Consider the following 20,033-nt stretch of genomic DNA (forward strand, 5'->3'; position numbering starts at 1 on the left):
TGCCCAAGATATTCGGGAAATCAGCAGGTTGTGTTAGTCATTACTAACATTTTCGAGAAATGTTCAAAAATGCTCCAAAGAGAAAAACACTTCCCGCATCCTTGACCGCCACAATCCCTTCACAATTATGCAAAGTGATAAATCTCAGCACTTCAATCCTAGAAGAACCTAAAGCAATTTCCTTTTCACCAGTACTAAGATCTGTTTCAATGAAGTGGTTGTCACGAGCAGAAACCAAACCCCTGCTTCCATTTTACGTTTAGATTGCCCAAAGTTAGCATGTTATATGATAGCATTTCTATCATGCTTTCCTTACTCGTCGAGACCATACAGCACTTTCTTGCAGGGTACGGAAAGTAATTCTTACATCTGTAGCGCAGGGACAGAAGGGAGTTCGTAGGGTTCAGGTCTATTAATGTTGTGTTTTGGTGCTGGGTGAGGTCCTGAGAGTCTGCTCCAGACCTGGTGCAGCTCGATTGGTGTTTGTAAGCAAAAGTGTCTGAGAATAAACCACAAGCAGCAAATACAAACCAGCCAACGGGTTAAGTCGTGGGTTTAAACTGGGACCAGGTAGCATATTAAAATTTAACTTGGTCAAAAACGCGAATGTTGCAAGAGGGAAACGTACACACACAACGAAAAATATAGGCCACGCTACAACCCCAACAGACTGTCAACCGTACTTAAAGTGCTTAGACTTTTACTTGAACCTCTCGAAGTGCTTAGTGCAGCCGACAGGATTATAGTTGCAGCACAAATGCTGCAATATAACACACTGCAGCACTGATCAAATTGCCTGCGAGTCTGTGTAAGGATCACCTAATCCAAGAGATGAATTTGCAGAGAGATTCTAGTGCCCTCGACAAGGTAACATAAAATAACACTCTAATCCTGTATCTACGGGTTCCTGATACACAACGGTAGCAATGCTACACAATGAGTAACTCCACTGAAGAAATCAGTTTTTATTAAAACGCAATTAAAAACCAGGACAGCTCGAAAGAGGTACAAGGTCACAAAAGAATGCTTCATTGTTCCTTATAATCAACATCCGACTATTAATCACAGAGTACGCTTTAGAAAATTACTATATGTGCCTCTCCACTGCCAAAAACGGAATACAAAGAACACAGATTAAGCATTTCTTGGAAACCACTTGTTGGAGGCTATTTAACCCCTTCGCTGCCAGGCCTTACCCCTCAGGTGCCAGGCCTTTTTTTGGCTATTTGGGGTAGTTCGCGTTTAGGCCCTCATAACTTTTTGTCCACATAAGCTACCCATGCCAAAATGAGTCCTTTGTTTCCAAAATCCTTGGGATTCTGGAGGTACCCAGAGTTTGTGGGTCCCCCTGGAGGACACCAATAAATTAGCCAAAATACAGCGAAAAGTTTGTTTTTTCTTTAAAGAAAAAGGGGGAAAAGGGCTGCAGAAGAAGGCTTGTGTTTTTTTCCCTACAAATGCCATCAACAAAGGGTTTGCAGTGCTAAAATCACCATCTTCCCAGCTTTCAGGAAAAGGCACTCTTGAATCAGAAAACCACATTTTTCAACACAATTTTGGCATTTTACTGGGACATACCCCATTATTACTATTTTGTGTGCTTTTAGCCTCCTTCCAGTTAGAGACAGAAATGGGTGGGAAGCCTACGCTGGATCCTTGACAGCTAAACATTTCTAAAAAGTAGACAAAATTCTGAATTCAGCAAGGGGTCATTTGTGTAGATCCTTCAAGGTTTTCCTACAGAAAATAACAGCTGAAATAAAAAAAATATTGAAATTGAGGTGAAAAAAAAACCCCGCCATTTTTCTCCACTTTGTACTCTAACATTTTCTGCGATGTCAGGTTTTCAAAAGTAATATACTGTTACGCCTGCTGGACTCTTCTGGTTGCGGGGATATATAGGCCTTGTAGGTTCATCAAGAACCCTAGGTACCTGGAGCCAATAAAGGAGTTGCACCTTGCAATGGGTTTTCATTGCATACCGGATATGCAGCAATTCCTTTGGTGAAATATAAAGAGTGAAAAATAGGTATCAAGGAAACCTTTGTGTTTCTAAAATGGGCACAAGATAAGGTGTTGAGAAGCAGTGGTTATTTGCACATCTCAATTCCGGGGTCCCATACTAACATGTGAATAACAGCATTTCTCAAAGATTCGTCTTTTTTACACACTGTCTTACATTTGGAAGGACAAAATGTAGAGAAAGAGAAGAAAAATAACACTTCTATTCTGTGTTCCAACAAGGCTCCCGATAAAAATGGTACCTCACTTGTGTGGGTAGGCCCAATGCTTGCGACAGGAAACGCAACATTGACACATCACATTTTTACATTGAAATCTGACGCGTTTTTTGGAAAGTGCCTAGCTGTGGATTTTGGCATTTAGCTCAGTCGGCACCTGGGGAAACCTACCAAACCTGGGCATTTCTGAAACTACACACCCCCTAGGGGGCAGATGGGCCTAATAGAAATAGGACTGGGCTAAAATAAATGTGAACCCCAGAGGAGCGACACTTGTCTAAGGGGTCACTCCCCATCTGTAAGAAACAAAAAATTCCTGGTGCCTAGTTGTTTCTGCCCCCGTTGGGGGCAGATAAGGCTAATTAAAAAAGTCCGATCTGCTTCCCCCGGGCCAGAAATGGCCTAAAAAGAATCCCCCCCCAGGGGGACGACCCATGCTCAAGGGGTCTCTCCCCTTCATTGTTTACGTTCATTTTTAATTTTTTTTTTACCCCTGGTGCCTACTGGCTTCTGCCACCCCCCCCGGGGCAGATCGACCTAACTGAAATAGGCCGATCTGCCCCTTGCGGGGTGGGAAGAGGGAGGGAAAGAAATGGCCTAATAAAACACTGCCCCCCAGAGGAGTGACCTTTGCTCAAGGGGTCGCTCCCCTTCGTTGTTTACAATAATAAAATTTTTTAAAAACTCCCTGGCGTCTAGTGGCTTTTCCCCCCATGGGGGCAGATCAGCCTAATCAAAATAGGCCACTCTACCCCCTGTGGAGGGGAGGGGGGGAGGGATGAGAGAAAGGGCAGAAAAGGCCTTCTAAAAATGCCCCCCTTGAGGAGCGGCCATTGCCATAAGGGCCGCTCCCTTTATGCCAATTACAGACATACAAACATAAAAACACAAATCCCTGTTGTCTAGTGGGCATTTCTGCAGCCCGATCGCTTTACAACCGAGCTGCATAAATGCTCAGAGAGATATCAAAGGAAAGCAAAGGCCTTTCCTTTGATGCCTCTCCCACCACCTGCCTGTGATCAGAACAGAAATTAATCGGAAGAGAAATGCAATTCCCCTTCCATCCCTGCCCATGGGAGGGGGGGGTGAGGCCCTCGGGGGTAGTGCTAGCCATTCCCCAGAGGGCCCATTCTAGGATGTAATGATTATGTCTTTGGCGCCCAAGCGGTGCAGCCGAGGACATAACGTTACGTCCTGGGAACCAAAGGGGTTAAATAGTATTTCCTGTATCTCTTTGCTAGAATTCTTGCAGTTTCCAACATGTACCTCTTTCGTTTCAATATGAGGCAGGCTATCTGTAAAGTAGAAAAACTTGAAGCACAAATAAATAGATTACTCACCTACATAGATTGGCTTTCTTAAAATAAACCTAGCAACACAGTTACTCTGTACTAAGGCAGCTAAACACCTCTGATCATAGTCACACAATTATTAGTATTTATTTGTGAACTGAACACTTACTAAAAAAAGCATTTGGACAGCCAATAGGCTTTTGTCTTTGTTAATTCTTGTGGCCACGGTCTTTACAAACCAAAAAAGTGTTGAAGAGGCTGCTAGGCCCTCATCATTATGAAAAAAGAAATCATTGGGTACCAGCAAAAATTACTTTTCAAAAAGACACATTGTCCTAATTCTCTAAGGCACTGAAGGGAACTCATTTGTGTGAGGATGTGCTCACTGTGAAAGGAATACCGTCAGTCACAGTGGAATTACCCAATGGATTTTCTCGGTTGACCCACTGCTCCATGCCATATGCTGCAGTGGGAGGAAGGGAAATGTGAACGACAATAACACAACAATGGATAAAGAGGACTAGCTTAAAGCCCCTATGAGTGAGTATATTTTATTTAGTAAAATAAAAAGTCCTTGACTAACGACAGACCTAAAAAGCATCTTGGCACTCTACACTAAGGGACAAATAGCGGTACAGCTAATAACACTTAACATAAAAGATGTATTTTCAGAGCTAACTTGAAACAGCTGCATTTGGGAACGCCACAAAACACTAGGAGAAGAGCGTTCTACAGTTGGGACACCAAAAAATGAAGGTTTATGTCCCGCAGTTTGCCAGTCTGAAGAGCCTAAAGCAGAGGACGTCTAATAGTAGATGTGCACTAGATCTTAGGGTCCTGGGAGGGGTGTAATGAGTCAGTCTGTGCAAGAGAAAATTGGGTAGTATTCTGGGTAAGGATTAACGCAGGAGACAAAAAGAATTAAACTGGACTCATCGGATAAGAGCCATACATTGTCTGCAAAACAAGTTTTGGAAAAGCTGACATTTAGATATCTTATACACTGACGGATGGAGATAAATCACACTGCAGTAGTCTACATATGATAATACACAAACCCTGCCTACTGAGGTATGCTTGGAAGATGGGATGAAAGGGAAAATTGTCTTCAACATTTTAAGCCGTAGAAAGCCAGTGAACCACACATTTTGGCTTTGTAATCAAATGATAAATCATCATTGTATTGTATATTGTATTTATATAGCGCTTATTACCCCTGATGAGAAATTGAAGAGCTTTGCAGTGAGTAGCAAAGTACTCCGGAATCCAAGGTTAGATTTAAATAGAATATAAGGCAATATTTTAAAACTAGGAAGAGGGACGTTTTGCACAGAAAATCGAAATGCCAAAATCTTGGTGAATGCAACAGGTGTCAGTAACGGGACTATCAGTAGGGGACACAGATTAGAGGCCCAGAAGCAGAGACCTCCCCTGATCAGACGAAGCTATATTTTGTATCCATTTCATTTCATAAAATTAGAGGACATCTAGCTCTGGATGCTTACTGATAGAGAGATGACCAACTTTTGGTTACATTTTAGAAATAGCTGGGTGTCATCTGCATATAGGAACATGTTAAAGCCAAATGGGAAGATTAAAGCTCCCAAATGTTGGATATATAAACTGAAACGATGGAGAAAGACCAGAACCATGGGGGATTGTGCAGGCAAGAATCAGGCTGGAGAACAAAATGGGCAAAGATAAACAGGTTGAGTATGGTTGTCCACAAAAAAGAGGAAAAACACTGAAGCACACAAGAAGTAATTTTGAGAGGGCCAACCATACCAAATGCTACAAGTAGGTAGAGAATAGCAGCTTTCTCATCCACACCTTGTTATACCTGAAGCTTGTAAACTATACCCACCAGTTCAGATTCAGTACTATGGCCTAATCGAAATCCTTCCTGGTGTTTATCCAGGAGATAAAAAGATAAAAGATGGCTGGCAGCCACTTAACCAGACGCATCTCCAATAATTTGGTCAGAACCAGCAGCAGAGTAATGGGGCAGAGGTTTTCAGACCTAATAAATTAAGGTCCAGCTTTTTTAGGACTCACGACAGCACATCTGTCTGTAGGTTCTGGTGTAACTAATTCTTTAAAATATTCATAGAGTAGGCTTTAGCTCTACCCAGAGTATTTATATCTCACCTCATGCTATTGACTGTTTGGAGCAATGTGCGCCTCCTATGAACTGCTTCCACTGTAACATATTAGGAGCTAATTTCCATCTCGAAAGCAACTGAATTAAGACACAAATGATTTACCTTACAAATGCATTTTATATGAAAATAGTTTAAAAAAAGAAAATCTGCAGGTGTTTTAAAATATTTTAGTTAAGACTCAAATGCAAATCAGACGAATTTGCTTTGCCAATGCTGTAGAATTACAATACCTGCTATGTCTCACAACTGCACCTCGTGTCTTCGCATTATACCATTTAACAAAAAAGCTCTCAATGCCACAAATGTTTCAGTAGTGTTTAAATGCATGCTTACCTAACGTAAAGCATGGCCCACCTTTATGTTTCATAAACACTGCAGATGTCTTCTTTCAGGCAAATGAACACCACATGGTTTCCACATATGTTATGTTCACGGACGTTTGGGGTTGTTCTATTTATCTCAGGAACTAAAAGGAGACACTTTACATAATGTTATTAATATTTGCAGGTAGGTTTTAACTTTAAGACTATACCTAGAGTCACACATTCGCCTCTCAGCTCAGAACTTATTATGTACTGACCTTTCGTTGAGCAGTGCATGCAAATTACGCATGGATAGGGCATTCCGTAAGCAACTTGCGATGCAAAAGCCCACTTATTCACTCAAACCTGGGAAACCCACAGTACAATTATCGCAAATAGAGGTCAGGGCAGGGCTAAGAGGCAAAATGAAAGGACCCGAAAGTTAAGTGTGCTCAGAGGTCTTGGAAATTCCTGGCTCGGCCATTAACATGCAGGGTCGGACTGGGACAGAAAATAGGCCCGTCACCAACATAAAAAAGTGTCCCCTATTTGAGAACTGAATAGGCAAAAACTTAGCCCATTTTTACAAATTGGGGTAGTTTTGAATAGAGGTGGACGAGCCACTGAAAGCTCAAGCCAGGATACAGCAAGCATGAAGCCTGGCTCTGGCTCAGCTCGAGGTCCTGTTGCCACCTCGAGTCCACGGCGAGCCGAGCTTTAATGTGGCTTCAGTCTGCCTTCCTCCCTGGACCCTAGATGTGGTGTTAGAGTCCAAAGCGGACAACTTTTGGACTTGGGAACCCGATTTGAGTCTTGGCATTGGATCAACATCCTGTGATTCTGGGCAAATTGCTTTGTTTTCTCATCCATATAGACAATGAATGCTGACTTTGTATAATGTAACAGGTGCCTATGTAAAGCCCTCCAATAACTTGTGGTTGAGTCTGTGGCAAACGGTGCACAAACAGGTAAAAACAAAGCCTTACCACACTGAATGTTGCTCTAGAATAATCTGGACCAGTCCAGAGTTTACATGATGATTGTTGTATCTTAGTTCACAAAAGGTTCATGTTTGAAAATTATAATTCCCCCAGTGCAGTGCTATATTCTGACATATTAATGTCCAAGCTTTCACTTGATAAAGAAATAAACATTTTTTAACTCTGAAGAGACTTTATCATATTTTACATGTTTGGGCTATCATTTACATAGCAAACGTTTTCAGGGCTCGGCTTGTTAACAGGTTCTAAGATGTGTCAGACCCTTGGCTTGGTTCTCTCCTTTAATTTCTTGGCTCACCTATCTCTAGTTTTGAACTTGTGAAGACACACTCATAAATACCAAGAGAACTGATTCAGGCGCTTTAAACATGCTGTCTCTGCTTCAATACTAATCAATGGGGAAAATTCATAATCTCAATATATTTTTCAAAATCTCAACTTACCTGTTCTAAGATGTTGGCATGTATTCAGACTGTATTGCTGTTTTGCAAGGTATGAAATACTGTGGATTTGAGCATGCTGCAGGCAATGTTTGTTTTAATATCAGGGAAATCTGAATAAAATGGGCCCAGAAGACCTTAAAACAGGCCTGCAAACTGCCAAAAAACAGCCCACAAACTGATCTGTCAAAGTAGCTCTTCAGGTGCTATCGGACTGACCTACAGACCAGTGTGACCCTTCAGCTTTTAGCTTCCTGTCAGGGTATGAGGCCCCACCCTGTTGGCTGAAAGTGAGGTTTGGCCTGACAAGTTCAGGAGGGGGTACAGGGAGGGGGGTGGAAGGACTAAAGAGGCACGTGTTACGCCTTTCTTTAGGCGATTCTGAACAACGGACGTTTGGGGCTATCAATACTATGATAAGGCTCCCCATAATTTGTGACTTGTCTTGCTGCAAGCTCTTAGAAAGAAAACTCTGATTAAGCAGTGATGTGGTTGTAACCAAAGTCATCATAAGGGAAATGATCAAAGGAAGACTCTATGCAACAAGACGCAGCTATCCCTATTTTAACTGACACATCAATATGGGAACTGAATGGAATTTAAGCGGTTGCTCCTTTCACTCAAGTTTACTCTTCAACGAACAGCGGATATGATGGCAATAAGTATAAATCAGCAAGACAGCTATAAGTTCCAAAGGGGAGAATGCCTCTGAGGCAGGCCTTCACAGTTTCAACAGAGTATCAACTGTTTGTTCATAAACAAGAAAAACAAGCTTGTACCACTGTAGAAGGGTATGAAAGTAAAAAAGGAAGCAGAGTTTCAGCTTTACCTTGCGTCTCGGTGAAGGTTTTGGAGCAGCTTTTTCCAAATCACACTTCAAAGGCAACGAAGGGGGCTCTGGCTCCAAAAAGACCTGAAACACATCCATAAGCACATGAGAATAAGCTCCAGATTATATAAGAACAAAGAAAGACAAGTCACTTATCTTCCCGAACACTCTTTTTGATGGGTACTCTATCTAATCACATATTCCTCACCCTTTGAATAGCCCCAAGTGCCACACTGGATCCTGAGACTAATTCAGCAATGTTCCAGCGTTCCCGTAGGTGCTGCCACATGACTTCATAACTCTGTGCAGCCCCAGAAATGGTAAAGCAGAGCTGCATCTAAGCTCCACTCCAGTTTACTGATGTCAGTTTCTTTTATCCTTCTCCTTCTGACCCTTGAGACACGAAGCATAGGAAAATTATATGTGACAGTGTGTGGATCTCTACCTTAGTACCTACTGAAACTATCAAAGACACAACTCCACAGACTGGAGAGGTGAAAGGGTAGTGAGTAATCTGTGCATATAGCTAGCATCCACTTGAAAGAGCACTACCAAAGGTAAGTAACGTATTCTTTTGATGGATACTTTACTCCCGGATTCCTCACCTTTAGAACAGATACCACAGCATTCCATCCCAGATGTGGAGGGTCTGGGGAGAGGACTCAGACCAAAAAGTCCTTTAGAACTGAGCAGGCAAAGTGACCTTCAAGCTGGATCTGACTGATAAGGCAATAGTGTTTTGAAAACATATGCACTGACGCATGTAGCGTCCTGGTAGAGATCTAGAACAGTGACCCTCTCTTAGTTAGTCCATAGCAGATTTTGATTCTGAAGACTATCCACCTCGAGAAGTGTAGCATTCAATTTCGTACAAGCCTCGTTGGCAACACAGTTACCTAATCTTCTATGTGGAAGTATTTTGTGGTTTCAATTATATAGAATGTTGATGGTTTGAAATGTATAAAGGTTGGTGCAGATTGAAGCGGTCTGGGAGCCTGTGCCTTTCAGAGTGTTTTTTGTCCTGTAAAAATGCAATAAACCTGCATATGCTTTACAAACAGTCTTGAATCTTTTGAATATCGCATAAAAATTGTGGCGACAAGTTTCAAACCACATAGGAAGAAATTACACCTACTTACAGTGAGAAGACTGTGTCTGATTTTCTTTCGTCAACAACAGCCTGGACTTTGTGATAAAATATCCTTGGCAGTTTCACTGTGGAGTTTTTAAAGTTTTGGTTCTCGTCTGGGTCTGGCCAAAGAGCGTTGAACCCCATGGGAACAGTCCAGCCCGAACTGCCCAGCCAGGTCCTCCCTGGACCGGAAACAAGCATCCTAGGACCGGTTTCAGGGTATCACCCTTCATCAGCTAGGCTAGATTGAATCCAGTAGCGCAGTGGGCACGGGACCCACATCTGGGCATACCCTTCCCACTTGGGGCGACAAATGCAAAAAGAACAGATGATGGACGGAATGCTGAACAATGCAAACATTCACCCCCAGTCATAAAGATCTGGGTTTAATCCAACATTTTTTTGCTCACCACGCCACTCCAGTTTAGACCCAGCCATATGCAAATTAGTCTTGACCCTGTTCCCCATGGGAACAGTCCAGCCCGAACTGCCAAGCCAGGTCCTTCCTGGACCGGAAACAAGCATCCTCAGACCGGTTTCAGGGTATCACCCTTCATCAGCTAGGCTAGCTTGAATCCAGTGGTGCAGTGAGCACGGGACCCACGTCACCCATGCTTGATTCTGGTCCAGGGAGGACCTTAATCAAGGAAGTACTATCCTGTTTTTCTAGACAATCACCAGATATTGACAGGTCCAAGGAACACATCTCATGCCATCAGAATCTGAAAAGTTAAAGAGGGAATGGGTAGGTAATGTGGTTAGCAAAAGTAAACAACCCAGCCCTTGACCACTTCTGAAGCACCACTAGCCAACTGCTACTCAAAGAAATATGATGTCACTATAATATTTAGAAAACACTTTAATTCACTATGCTACAGACACAGACTGACCCTACGGGAATATGAATGCTTGCAAAGATGGTAATCATGGTTTCCAAACTAAGGGGCTGATTTTGAGTTTGGCGAATGGGTTACTGCGTCACAAACATGACAGATATCCCGTCCGCCTTATTACGATTCCCGCATGATATGATGGAACTGTAATACAGCGAACGGGATATCCATCATGTTTGTGACAGAGTAACCCCATTCGCCAAACTCTAAATCAGGCCCTAATAGTCTGTTGGAATTCATGGCAATTTACCACTTCAGAGACAGGGATTATACCTGTGAATCATGCATTTTTGGCTCATGCTTCAGATCAACTATTTCCTCATTTTCAACCCAGTTCTAATGACAATCTTGCTCTGCTCTATACTAAAAGGCATACCTACAACCACTCCTGATTTTGATGACTTGCGGCTCTGTCATGTCACTCCTCTGTCCTAGAGGTGGAGAACAAACACATCTAACTACAACTGGCAGTAGAAAAAGCCATTCATTGGGACACTTGTGTAACTACTCTGACCTAGGCAAATATGTTTATTCATCAGCCTCTGGGTTGCTGGCAAGATGTCCATAGGACATCAAGTTATAAGGGACTTGCAATATAGACAAAAACAAGTCAAATGCAGAACAAACTAAGTCAGAAAGAGAAATTGGTGATCTGGCTACAATCTGTAATAAGCAAAAACAATAGACACTACTTAGGATGCTGGAATGGAAACAGTATAATCTCAACACACTAGCCACAACAAAGGCAGAATACTTCCTGTACAGACTGCACTGACAACACTATGAGCAGGTTGAAACAGTTGGCAGCCTTCTTGAGGCTGAGCACAACCAATAGGAATCTCAATCAACCATCCCGGCCATCCTTAATGAATCTGACAAGTTTCTCACCAACCTGGTTAACTTCACAAAATCATTGCCCTCTTCTGTCAACAACTAAAATGGTCTGAAAAAACTGACACCGCTCACCTAGAAAGTGCATTTTTCTTACAGACTGTGCTCCTCACTATATCCTCGTATATTATCAGTATAGTATTAAAATGTGATTAGGAAATGTTTTAAACAAAAAAGACCCAATGTGGGGCCATTGCTTGGCCTGACATTGGGTCTTTCATTGGGTAATCAGCAATTTCCAAATGCCAAATTCATTAAACATCAACAGTCTTGTGCACTACGCTCTGAGCAGATGAGTCTTCTGGTATGGTCGTGTGCTCACTGACGGAATGAGGAAGACATTTCCAATGTGACTTTTCTTCCTTCTTAAAGTGGTTAAATAATGGTCTGTGATGATCTGTCGCCGGCATACCTTATACAACAAGTATTTGCAATGCAATAGGTCTTGCATTTGTGAAAGTTAGATCTATTGGTACTGTAAATGTGTGTGTTTGGGTTTGGAAAGTAGTGGATATATGCCAGGTGCCACAGCATCCCTCACAGGCCTGTCGCTCAGGACAGAGGACACAACAAGGCCGCCATCTTGGGAGTGTTTCTGCCTCATTCCTACAGACTGGCTGTGATACCCTAAAGATGCAAACCCTTTCTAGTGTAATTACCTAAACTTTTATAGCACCAAAAAAGCCACAAAGATGCACTTTTATGGCACTTAACCAGAAGAATCAAGGTCAAAAGAGTCAGAAGCAAAGAAAGGGGGGGCACCCATATATTTCTGTGTGTTGACATTTTAAAGGAATTATTCCTCTACATAGGCAATACCAGCCAAACATTTAAAAACATTAACTGTATATAAAGAGAATAACAGAAGAGGCAGCATAACTGCAAATTAATTATAGCGATTTTGTTAAGAATGGCACCTGCTTTGTCCGCCATAAAATGGCAGAACCTGTATTAACAAGCGCTATATTAACAACAAGTTATTCCCCGACTGCCCCAACACGCAGCATACAAAGAACCCTCATAGAGAGGATGTGGCCTAAGGGCCAGAGCTGCCAACCTTGGAGCCGTCGAGTTTCGGCGCCGGATCAAAATCCTGTGATTCTGGGCAAATCACTTAATCTCCCCTTGCTACCAAAAACAAATGTTTTCTTGTGTAACGTAACCGGTGCTCATGTAAAGCGCTGTAATATCTTTGTATTGAGTTCGTGCTAACTGAACTCTATTTGAAGAGGCACAATTTACATCCGATGGCTAGATGTTTTTTGCTATCAAGCTTGAGGCCATTAAGTGTTTGAGTCTGAAATCACGACTCCTTTTCCACCATTTTAGAGACTACACCTTTCGCCATCTTCTTGCCTAGAACTAACCTATGTGCTTGGTTGATGACCCTCAGGAGGTTATCAAGGGCATGTGCTGTTGCCTACTGTTAAGCTCTACTCAAGACAGTTGGTTTATGCACCCACTGTAGAGGTCTTGACTGAATAAAAATGTCTCAGATTACAATCCCGAAATAACTTTTTCACCTCTTCATCTCTGCAAGGTTGATGCAAATTAATTATAGTGATTTTTAAGAATGGCACCTGCTTTGCAGTGCTATGAAATGGCAGAACTTGTATTACCAAGCGCTATACAAAACAAAGATGGGTTATTGCCAGTCTGCCCCAAAATGTACCAGCCAAAGAACCCCAGAGGAGAGGATGAGGGTTAAGGGCCAGAACTGCCGACTTTGGAGCTGGGGAACACGGTTTGAGTTTCGACCTTAAAAAGTAACTACAATCACATTCACAATGGATGGGAAACAAAGACACTATGCGATGTTCTCCATTCCTTGGCGGCTTAAAAACCACCAAGTAATCGGGTGTGTACCCTTTCAAGAAAAAAATATTTGAACCAAAATTTAAAAGATCCGGAATACACCCCAGATATGTCAATATATTCAATATCTGCTATCTCTTCTGCACAGAGTACTTTCTCAAAACAACACAAAGCTGGATAATTGGTGCAACACATTAAACAATCAATGATGCATATCTCATGATGAAAAAAGAAACACACATTACAAAACACTTTGGACATAAGTGAACGTGATCCGTAAGAACACCTAAAGCACATATACGTGCTGCAGCTGATAAACAAAGGTCCTTCGTGCGATGCTGGTTTTATGTTCCATACAGCCAACTTTTAATCCAACATTATCTTTGCACTGACACCAATGGTGCCAAGGAACAACAAGGATATTTGGGTGCTACTCCAAGACTCCCTTTTTATGGGCAAGCGCAACGCGCTCTGTCCCATGCTGTAATCTCTCTTTGGGCTTCCAACCACACCCATGTCATGTCAGTCACTTTCATTGGTTCGTGGGCTTGCCTTTTAAAATCCGCCTGCTTTCATTTGTGGAAGGCATGCATACGGTAAACTACTAAAAACATACGAGGCTCGTTGTTTTCAGCATGGTTTCCGGACTACTTCATCTGTTTATTTTCCACGCAGCGTGATCGCGCTGCATTTTACATAGGGCAATTGCGCTGCATTTTTTTCTTCTTTTAATTTGTGTGGCAAGAACAAGTTACTTATCTTCGGTAACGCCTTTTCTGGTGGATACACTAGCTACCTGTGGATTCCTCACCTAATGAATTCTCCCAATGCGCAAGCATTAGACGGAAATTTCTTCCCAGCTCTGCACGTCGACGAGGATGTCACAATTGCCTGACTCCCACGCGACGCCGTCTGACGTCATTGAGGCAATAAGAGGTCCTCGCCGGCGTGCTGACGTCAGTTTTCACCATTTTTTACGTGCCTTCAAGGCGAAGAGGTGACTACCGACAATACATACTTGACATGAATACATCAGTCAAATATAAAACATAACCTTTAATCAAATATAAACAGCAAAATATCAAATATATATATATATAAAAACCACATATATGTACATATATCTACATATATCATCCAACATATATACACCTCTTTATATACATATACACCCTAGGATCTCGGTAAGACCAACCAGGCAACGGGGAGGCGGGTGGGACCGTGAGGAATCCACAGGTAGCTAGTGTATCCACCAGAAACGGCGTTACCGAAGGTAAGTAACTTGTTCTTCTGAAGGATACAACTACCTGTGGATTCCTCACCTAATGAATAGATTCCCAAAGCAGTACCGCACTCTGTGGCGGGTGCCTGAATGGTCACACCAAGAAATCCTGCAGCATGGACCATACAAAATGCCCATCCCTCCTAACCTCTGAATCCAAGCAATAATGCTTCACAAAAGTATGGAGGGAAGCCCAAGTTGCGGCCTTACAAATATCAGCCACAGGAACACCTCTAGCCAAAGCCAAAGAGGCTGACTTAGCCCTGGTGAAATGGGCTCTAATTCCAACAGGAGGAACCTTCTTTGACAAGGAATAACACATTTTTATGCAAAGAATGACCCACCTGGATAGTGTTCTTTTGTGGACCGCCTTGCCCTTCCCTCTTCCCCATGTAGCCGATGAAGAGCTGATCTTTCACTCTGAACTCTCTTGTTCTCTCAACGTAGAAGCTTAAAACTCTTTTAGGGTCAAGCCGATGGAGTCTCTCCTCCTCTTTCGATGGATGGGGAGGAGGATAAAAGGATGAGAGCGTTATAGACTGCCCTAACTGGAAGGGTGTAGCTGATGTGATGGCTATAAGAAAAACAGTTTTTAACACTAAAAACCTTAATGGGCATGAATGTAAAGGTTCAAACGGTGAACCCATCAAAAATGTGAGTACTAAATTCAGATCCCATTGAGGCATAATAAAAGGAGAGCGAGGGAACTTATTAGTAAGACCTTTTAAGAAACTTATAACTATAGGGGATTTAAGCAAAGAGGGTTGATCAGGAAGGCACAAAAAGGCCGACAGCGCCAAAAACATAGCCCCTAACAGTCGCAACTGCACAACCCCTCTGCGCCAAGGACAACGCAAGTGATAAAATGTCTGACAAATGGGCCCATAAAGGATCAATTTCCCTCTCTCCACACCAGGCTACACATTTTGCCCATCTACCAGCATAGATTGATTTGGTGGAGTGTCGCCTGGCCGATAAAATAACGTCCACCACTTCCGGCAGGAGAGAAAAGGAACTCCGATTGCCCCGTTCAATCTCCAGCCATGCAGGTGCAGACTCTGGAGGTGGGGGTATAGAACCTGCCCCTGCGACTGCGAGAGGAGGTCTGCCCTGAGAGGGAGACGGAGCGGAGGGCACAGTGAGAGTTGAAGATCTGAGTACCACACCCTTCGTGGCCAATCCGGAGCTATTAAAATGACTTGGGCCCGGTCTCGGCGAATCTTCCTCAGAACCCAAGGAATCAAGGGTATGGGGGGAAACGCATAAAACAACTGCTTGCACCAAGAGATCTGAAACGCATCCCCCAACGCTCCTTGCACCGGATACAGGAGGCTGCAGAATGACGGGCAGTGCGCGTTCTCCCGAGTGGCAAACAGATCTATCATCGGCGTACCCCACATCAGAAAAATGTGCAGGACCAGATCCGGATGGAGATGCCACTCGTGACCGGCTGAAAGGAGCTGACAGAGAGTCCGCACGCACGTTGAGCACCCCAGCCAGATGATTTGCTATCAAGCAAATCCGATAGTCCTGAAGCCAGGACCAGAGTCGCAGAGCTTCTCTGCAGAGAAGATACGACCCTACTCCTCCCTGCTTGTTTATATATCACATCGCTGTAGTGTTGTCTGTCAGGACCTGAACTGACTGACCGCGAAGGGACGGGAGGAAGGCCTTGAAAGCCAAGTGTATCGCCCGCAATTCCAACAGATTGATATGAAAAGTCTGCTCCACTGGAGACCAACGACCTTTGGTCTCCAGGTCCCCCAGATGAGCTCCCCAGCCTAGAGTGGAAGCATCCATCATGACCGTGGCCACCGGCAGCGGCAGTGAAAATGGCCTTCCTTGCAAAAGGTTGCCATCCACAGCCCACCATTGTAGATCCGCTGCAGCGTCTCTGGAGATCGTGATCGAATCTTTGAGATCCCCTTTGTGTTGAAACCACTGCCTGCGGAGGCACCATTGGAGAGCCCTCATGTGCCAACGTGCATGAGTGACCAACAGAATGCAAGAAGCGAACAGAACGAGCAGGCGTAAGACCTTGAGGTCTGGAACAACTGCTCCATTTTGAAACATTGGAATCAACGCCTGAATATCCTTGAGCCACTGAGGCGGAGGATAGGCCCGATTCAATGTTGTGTCCAGTACTGCCCCTATGAACAGGAGGCGTTGAGAGGCTCCAGGTGAGATTTGGGTACGGTGATCGAAAAACCCAGCCAGAACAACAACTGAATTGTCGTCCGCAAGTGACGCAACACAAGCTCTGGAGACTTGGCTTTGATCAACCAATCGTCCAGGTAAGGGAATACCGATATCCACTCCCTTCTGAGACTTGCTGCCACCACTGCCATCAACTTTGTGAAGACTCGAGGTGCCAAAGAAAGACCAAACGGAAGAACCTCAAACTGGTAGTGTTGCGACCCCACCACAAATCGGAGATACTTCCTGTGCGACTTGAGTATATGGTTATGAAAGTACGCATCCTGCAAGCCGACAGACACCATCCAATCGTCTTTGTTCAACGCCAGAAGTACCTGCGCTAGAGTCAGCATCTTGAATTTCTCCTGTCCAATTCAAAATCCTCAGGTCTAGGATTGGTCTCGAACGACCGTCCTTCTTGGGGATCAGGAAATATCTTTAATAACAACCCTGGCCCCCTTCCTAATCTGGAACCAACTCCACTGCACCTTTTGATAACAGGGTCTGAGCAGAGGAGGCTTGCAATCCTAAAGACTTTGCCGTGGCCCGGCTGTCTTTAAAGCGCTCCAGGGCAGAGTCCGCTTTATCTCCAAACAGTTTCTCCCCATCAAACAGCAACTCCAACAAGGTGGTCTGTACATCTGAAGAAAATCCAGAGGACCTTAACCAAGCGTGCCTCCTAGAAGCAATAGATGTACCCATTGCCCTGGCCATTGAGTCCGTAGAGTCCAGGCCAGACTGAATTATCTGCTTCGCCGCAGCCTGCGCATCAGACAGGAGTTCCCCAAAAGGTTTCTGTATATCCTGCAGCAGATCCGGAACCATTGCTTTCGCAGAGTCCATGAGGGTGTGGACATACCGACCCAGCACACAGGTAGCATTCGCAGCCTTAAGAACCATGCTGCAAGAAGAAAAAGTGTTCTTTGCTCCATCCGCTTGGATTCCCTGTCCGATGGAATCACAGGGGAAGAGCCAGGAGCAGACCTTGTAGAGCAAGATGTCTGGACCACCAAACTTTCCGGGGTAGGATGTTGAGATAAAAACCCCGGATCGCCAGGCGCTACTCTATATCTTCTTGCCACAGCTCTATTCACCGCAGGAGACGAAACTGGCTTCCTCCACAGTTCTAAAATGGGTTCCGTAAGAGCTTCATTGAAAGGACGCAAAGGGTCTGCAGAAGCCGAAGAAGGATTCAGCAGTTCCGTTACTATGTTGGTTTTAACTTCTGCAGCAGGCAATGGAAGTTCTAAAAAGTCCGCTGCCTTCCTGATGACCGTGTAAAACGAAGCTGCCTCCTCCGTAAACTCCCCTGGTGAAGACAAGTCTCATTCCGGGAAAGTATCCAGCCCACTGGCCGACTCCAAGCCCTGATACTCTCCTAAGGGCTCGACAATATCTCCTTCCTCCAACTGACTTTGATATTCCTCCTCTTCCAAGAGGCGCAAGGCCTTCCTACACGACCTAAAACAAGCCTCCAACCTCGGCGTCGACATGGAGTTTGCCGACGTCGAAGACACCGGCTTCAACACCTGACGAGGCGTCAGGGAGGAGGGTTGACTCCGCTGGAATCCATCACCCGAGTCCGGCACCAGCACGGATCCTAATGGCTCCGAAGATGCATGTGACTCCACCATCGGCACCAGCTGACGGGGTGATGATATCAGCATCATAGATGTAGTTGGCGACGTCGTGGGATTCACAGGACCTCGAGGCGATGTCATCAGCGCCGGTCAGGTACCCTCAGCCGGATAGAATGGCATAAACGGCGCCGCCTTGTACGGAGCCGGGGATCCCAAAGAAAATGCCAATGGACCATGGGACCAGTTGGTGCACCAGCAGGGGCCATGGTATGGAACACAGCAAACATGGCATTAAAGAATGCCGCCGGATCCGCTCCCGGAGCCGGGAAGGCAGGATACTGCTGGTCTTGTTGCATCCGTACTTGCTGACCATCTGATCTCCTGAGCTGCAGGTGAAATCAGAGGACTGTCCTGAGGTGCCACAACCTCAAAGATGGACGGCGCCGGAGAAGCCTCAAGACTCTGGGGTTGCGGAGTCACCGTCGGACTGACCTCCCACGTGGCCGGCGAGATGGAGACCTTGACCTTGATCGGCTCAGAGCCGAACGGCATCAAGAGTCATGACGGCGCCGTTTCTTATGCTTCTTCGAAGAAACGTGGGAAGAGGATCTTTTATGGCTCCTATGACCCTTCTTCGCTTTTGCCAAAAAGAGTGTGGCCTCCCTTTCCTTTAAGGCCTTAGGATTCATGCTCTGGCAAGACGGACACTCCTTGACGTCATGCTCAGAGCTAAGGCACCAAAGACAATCGACATGAGGGTCAGTGACCGACATGCGACCGCCATACTCTCTACAAGGCTTGAAACCGGACTTCCTTGGTGGAGATATTGGAACTACAAGAGTAACAAGAGGAAACCCCCAACAGAAGCGAGAGCTAAGAAAAAACCGTTAGCGTCGAAGGCACGGAAAAAAGGGAACTGATGTCAGCATGCCGGCGAGGACCTCTTATTGGCACGGTGATGTCAGACGGAGTCGTGAGGAGCCGTGCAATTGTGACGTCCTCGTCAACGTGGAGAGCTGGGAAGAAGATTTTCCATCGGATGCTGGCGCAAGGGTGAATTCATAAGGTGAGGAGTCATAAGGTGAGGAATCCACAGGTAGTTTTTATCCATCAGAAAAGTCCGGTAAGGAGTTTACAACTCTATTAGCTCTTACTCAAGCAAATGCGAGACCCCGTGCATAGAAAATGCTTGTTTATCTTTTCTCTCCACTTCTATATCCCACATAGCCAATGGCAACAAGCAACGTCCTTTTGAACTCTTGGGCACCGCACTACCATAAACAAATCAAGCAGAGCTAAGAAACACACTGTTGAAGCCAAAAAAAGGAACAGGAACAGCAACTAGGTACTCAACCGATGGCACCTTATTCCCCGCATGGCTTACTGATGCACTGTGTATGTTTATCATTAGTGGACGTTGATGGCAGGTTCCGCTGTATCAATACATTAGTTCGAACAACTCCCAGGTGAAAAGACAGCTACAGCACGTCCTTCAACTTTACATTGTTAAGGTAATTACCTTTCCATGACTGCACTTTACCCCATATACTGGCCAAAGACGGAACTAAATATGCCATAAAATACATACAAGTTAAGTATATGCCCACTTTTACGGATATACTTTTACATTTTGGTTATAGTCCAAAAATAAAGAGACAATAGTTTTGTTTGGCAATATCGTACACCTTTGTATTACTTAGGGACTTCGCATATGATGAGCAACCTTAAAAAAAAAAAACTAAGAAAAAAAATTGCAGTGCATTACCTGTTTTACTCAAGTACTTGCAATTGCTGCCTCTAAAGAAGAAGTCGGATTCTTAATTCTGAAGTGTGAACGCGCACACAAGTCCCATACTAGGACCTTTCTAACAGTGCAAGGACGACGGCAAGAATGTCATGACTTGCGGATAAGGTCAGTTCAGCCTTGCATGTTCTGTTGGTGCACACACACTGTGAGGTGTTATCTTGTGATTTCTAA

The 20,033-nt window shown here is 44.4% G+C and overlaps 1 protein-coding gene across 3 annotated transcripts in view; it reads right to left on the bottom strand.

The window, feature by feature from the left end:
* The window catches only part of FAM13A (family with sequence similarity 13 member A), an 848,928-nt gene that overhangs the window by 425,421 nt on the left and 403,474 nt on the right, over positions 1–20,033 (bottom strand). For all 3 annotated transcript variants that reach the window (XM_069230260.1, XM_069230261.1, XM_069230259.1), the window contains one exon: positions 8,267–8,350. In XM_069230260.1, the coding sequence (XP_069086361.1) occupies positions 8,267–8,350 (84 nt within the window). The remainder of the gene's footprint in view (positions 1–8,266; positions 8,351–20,033) is intronic.

The sequence above is a fragment of the Pleurodeles waltl genome, chromosome 1_1 (genome assembly GCF_031143425.1).
Source record: "Pleurodeles waltl isolate 20211129_DDA chromosome 1_1, aPleWal1.hap1.20221129, whole genome shotgun sequence".
Classification (NCBI taxonomy): Eukaryota; Metazoa; Chordata; class Amphibia; order Caudata; family Salamandridae; genus Pleurodeles; species Pleurodeles waltl.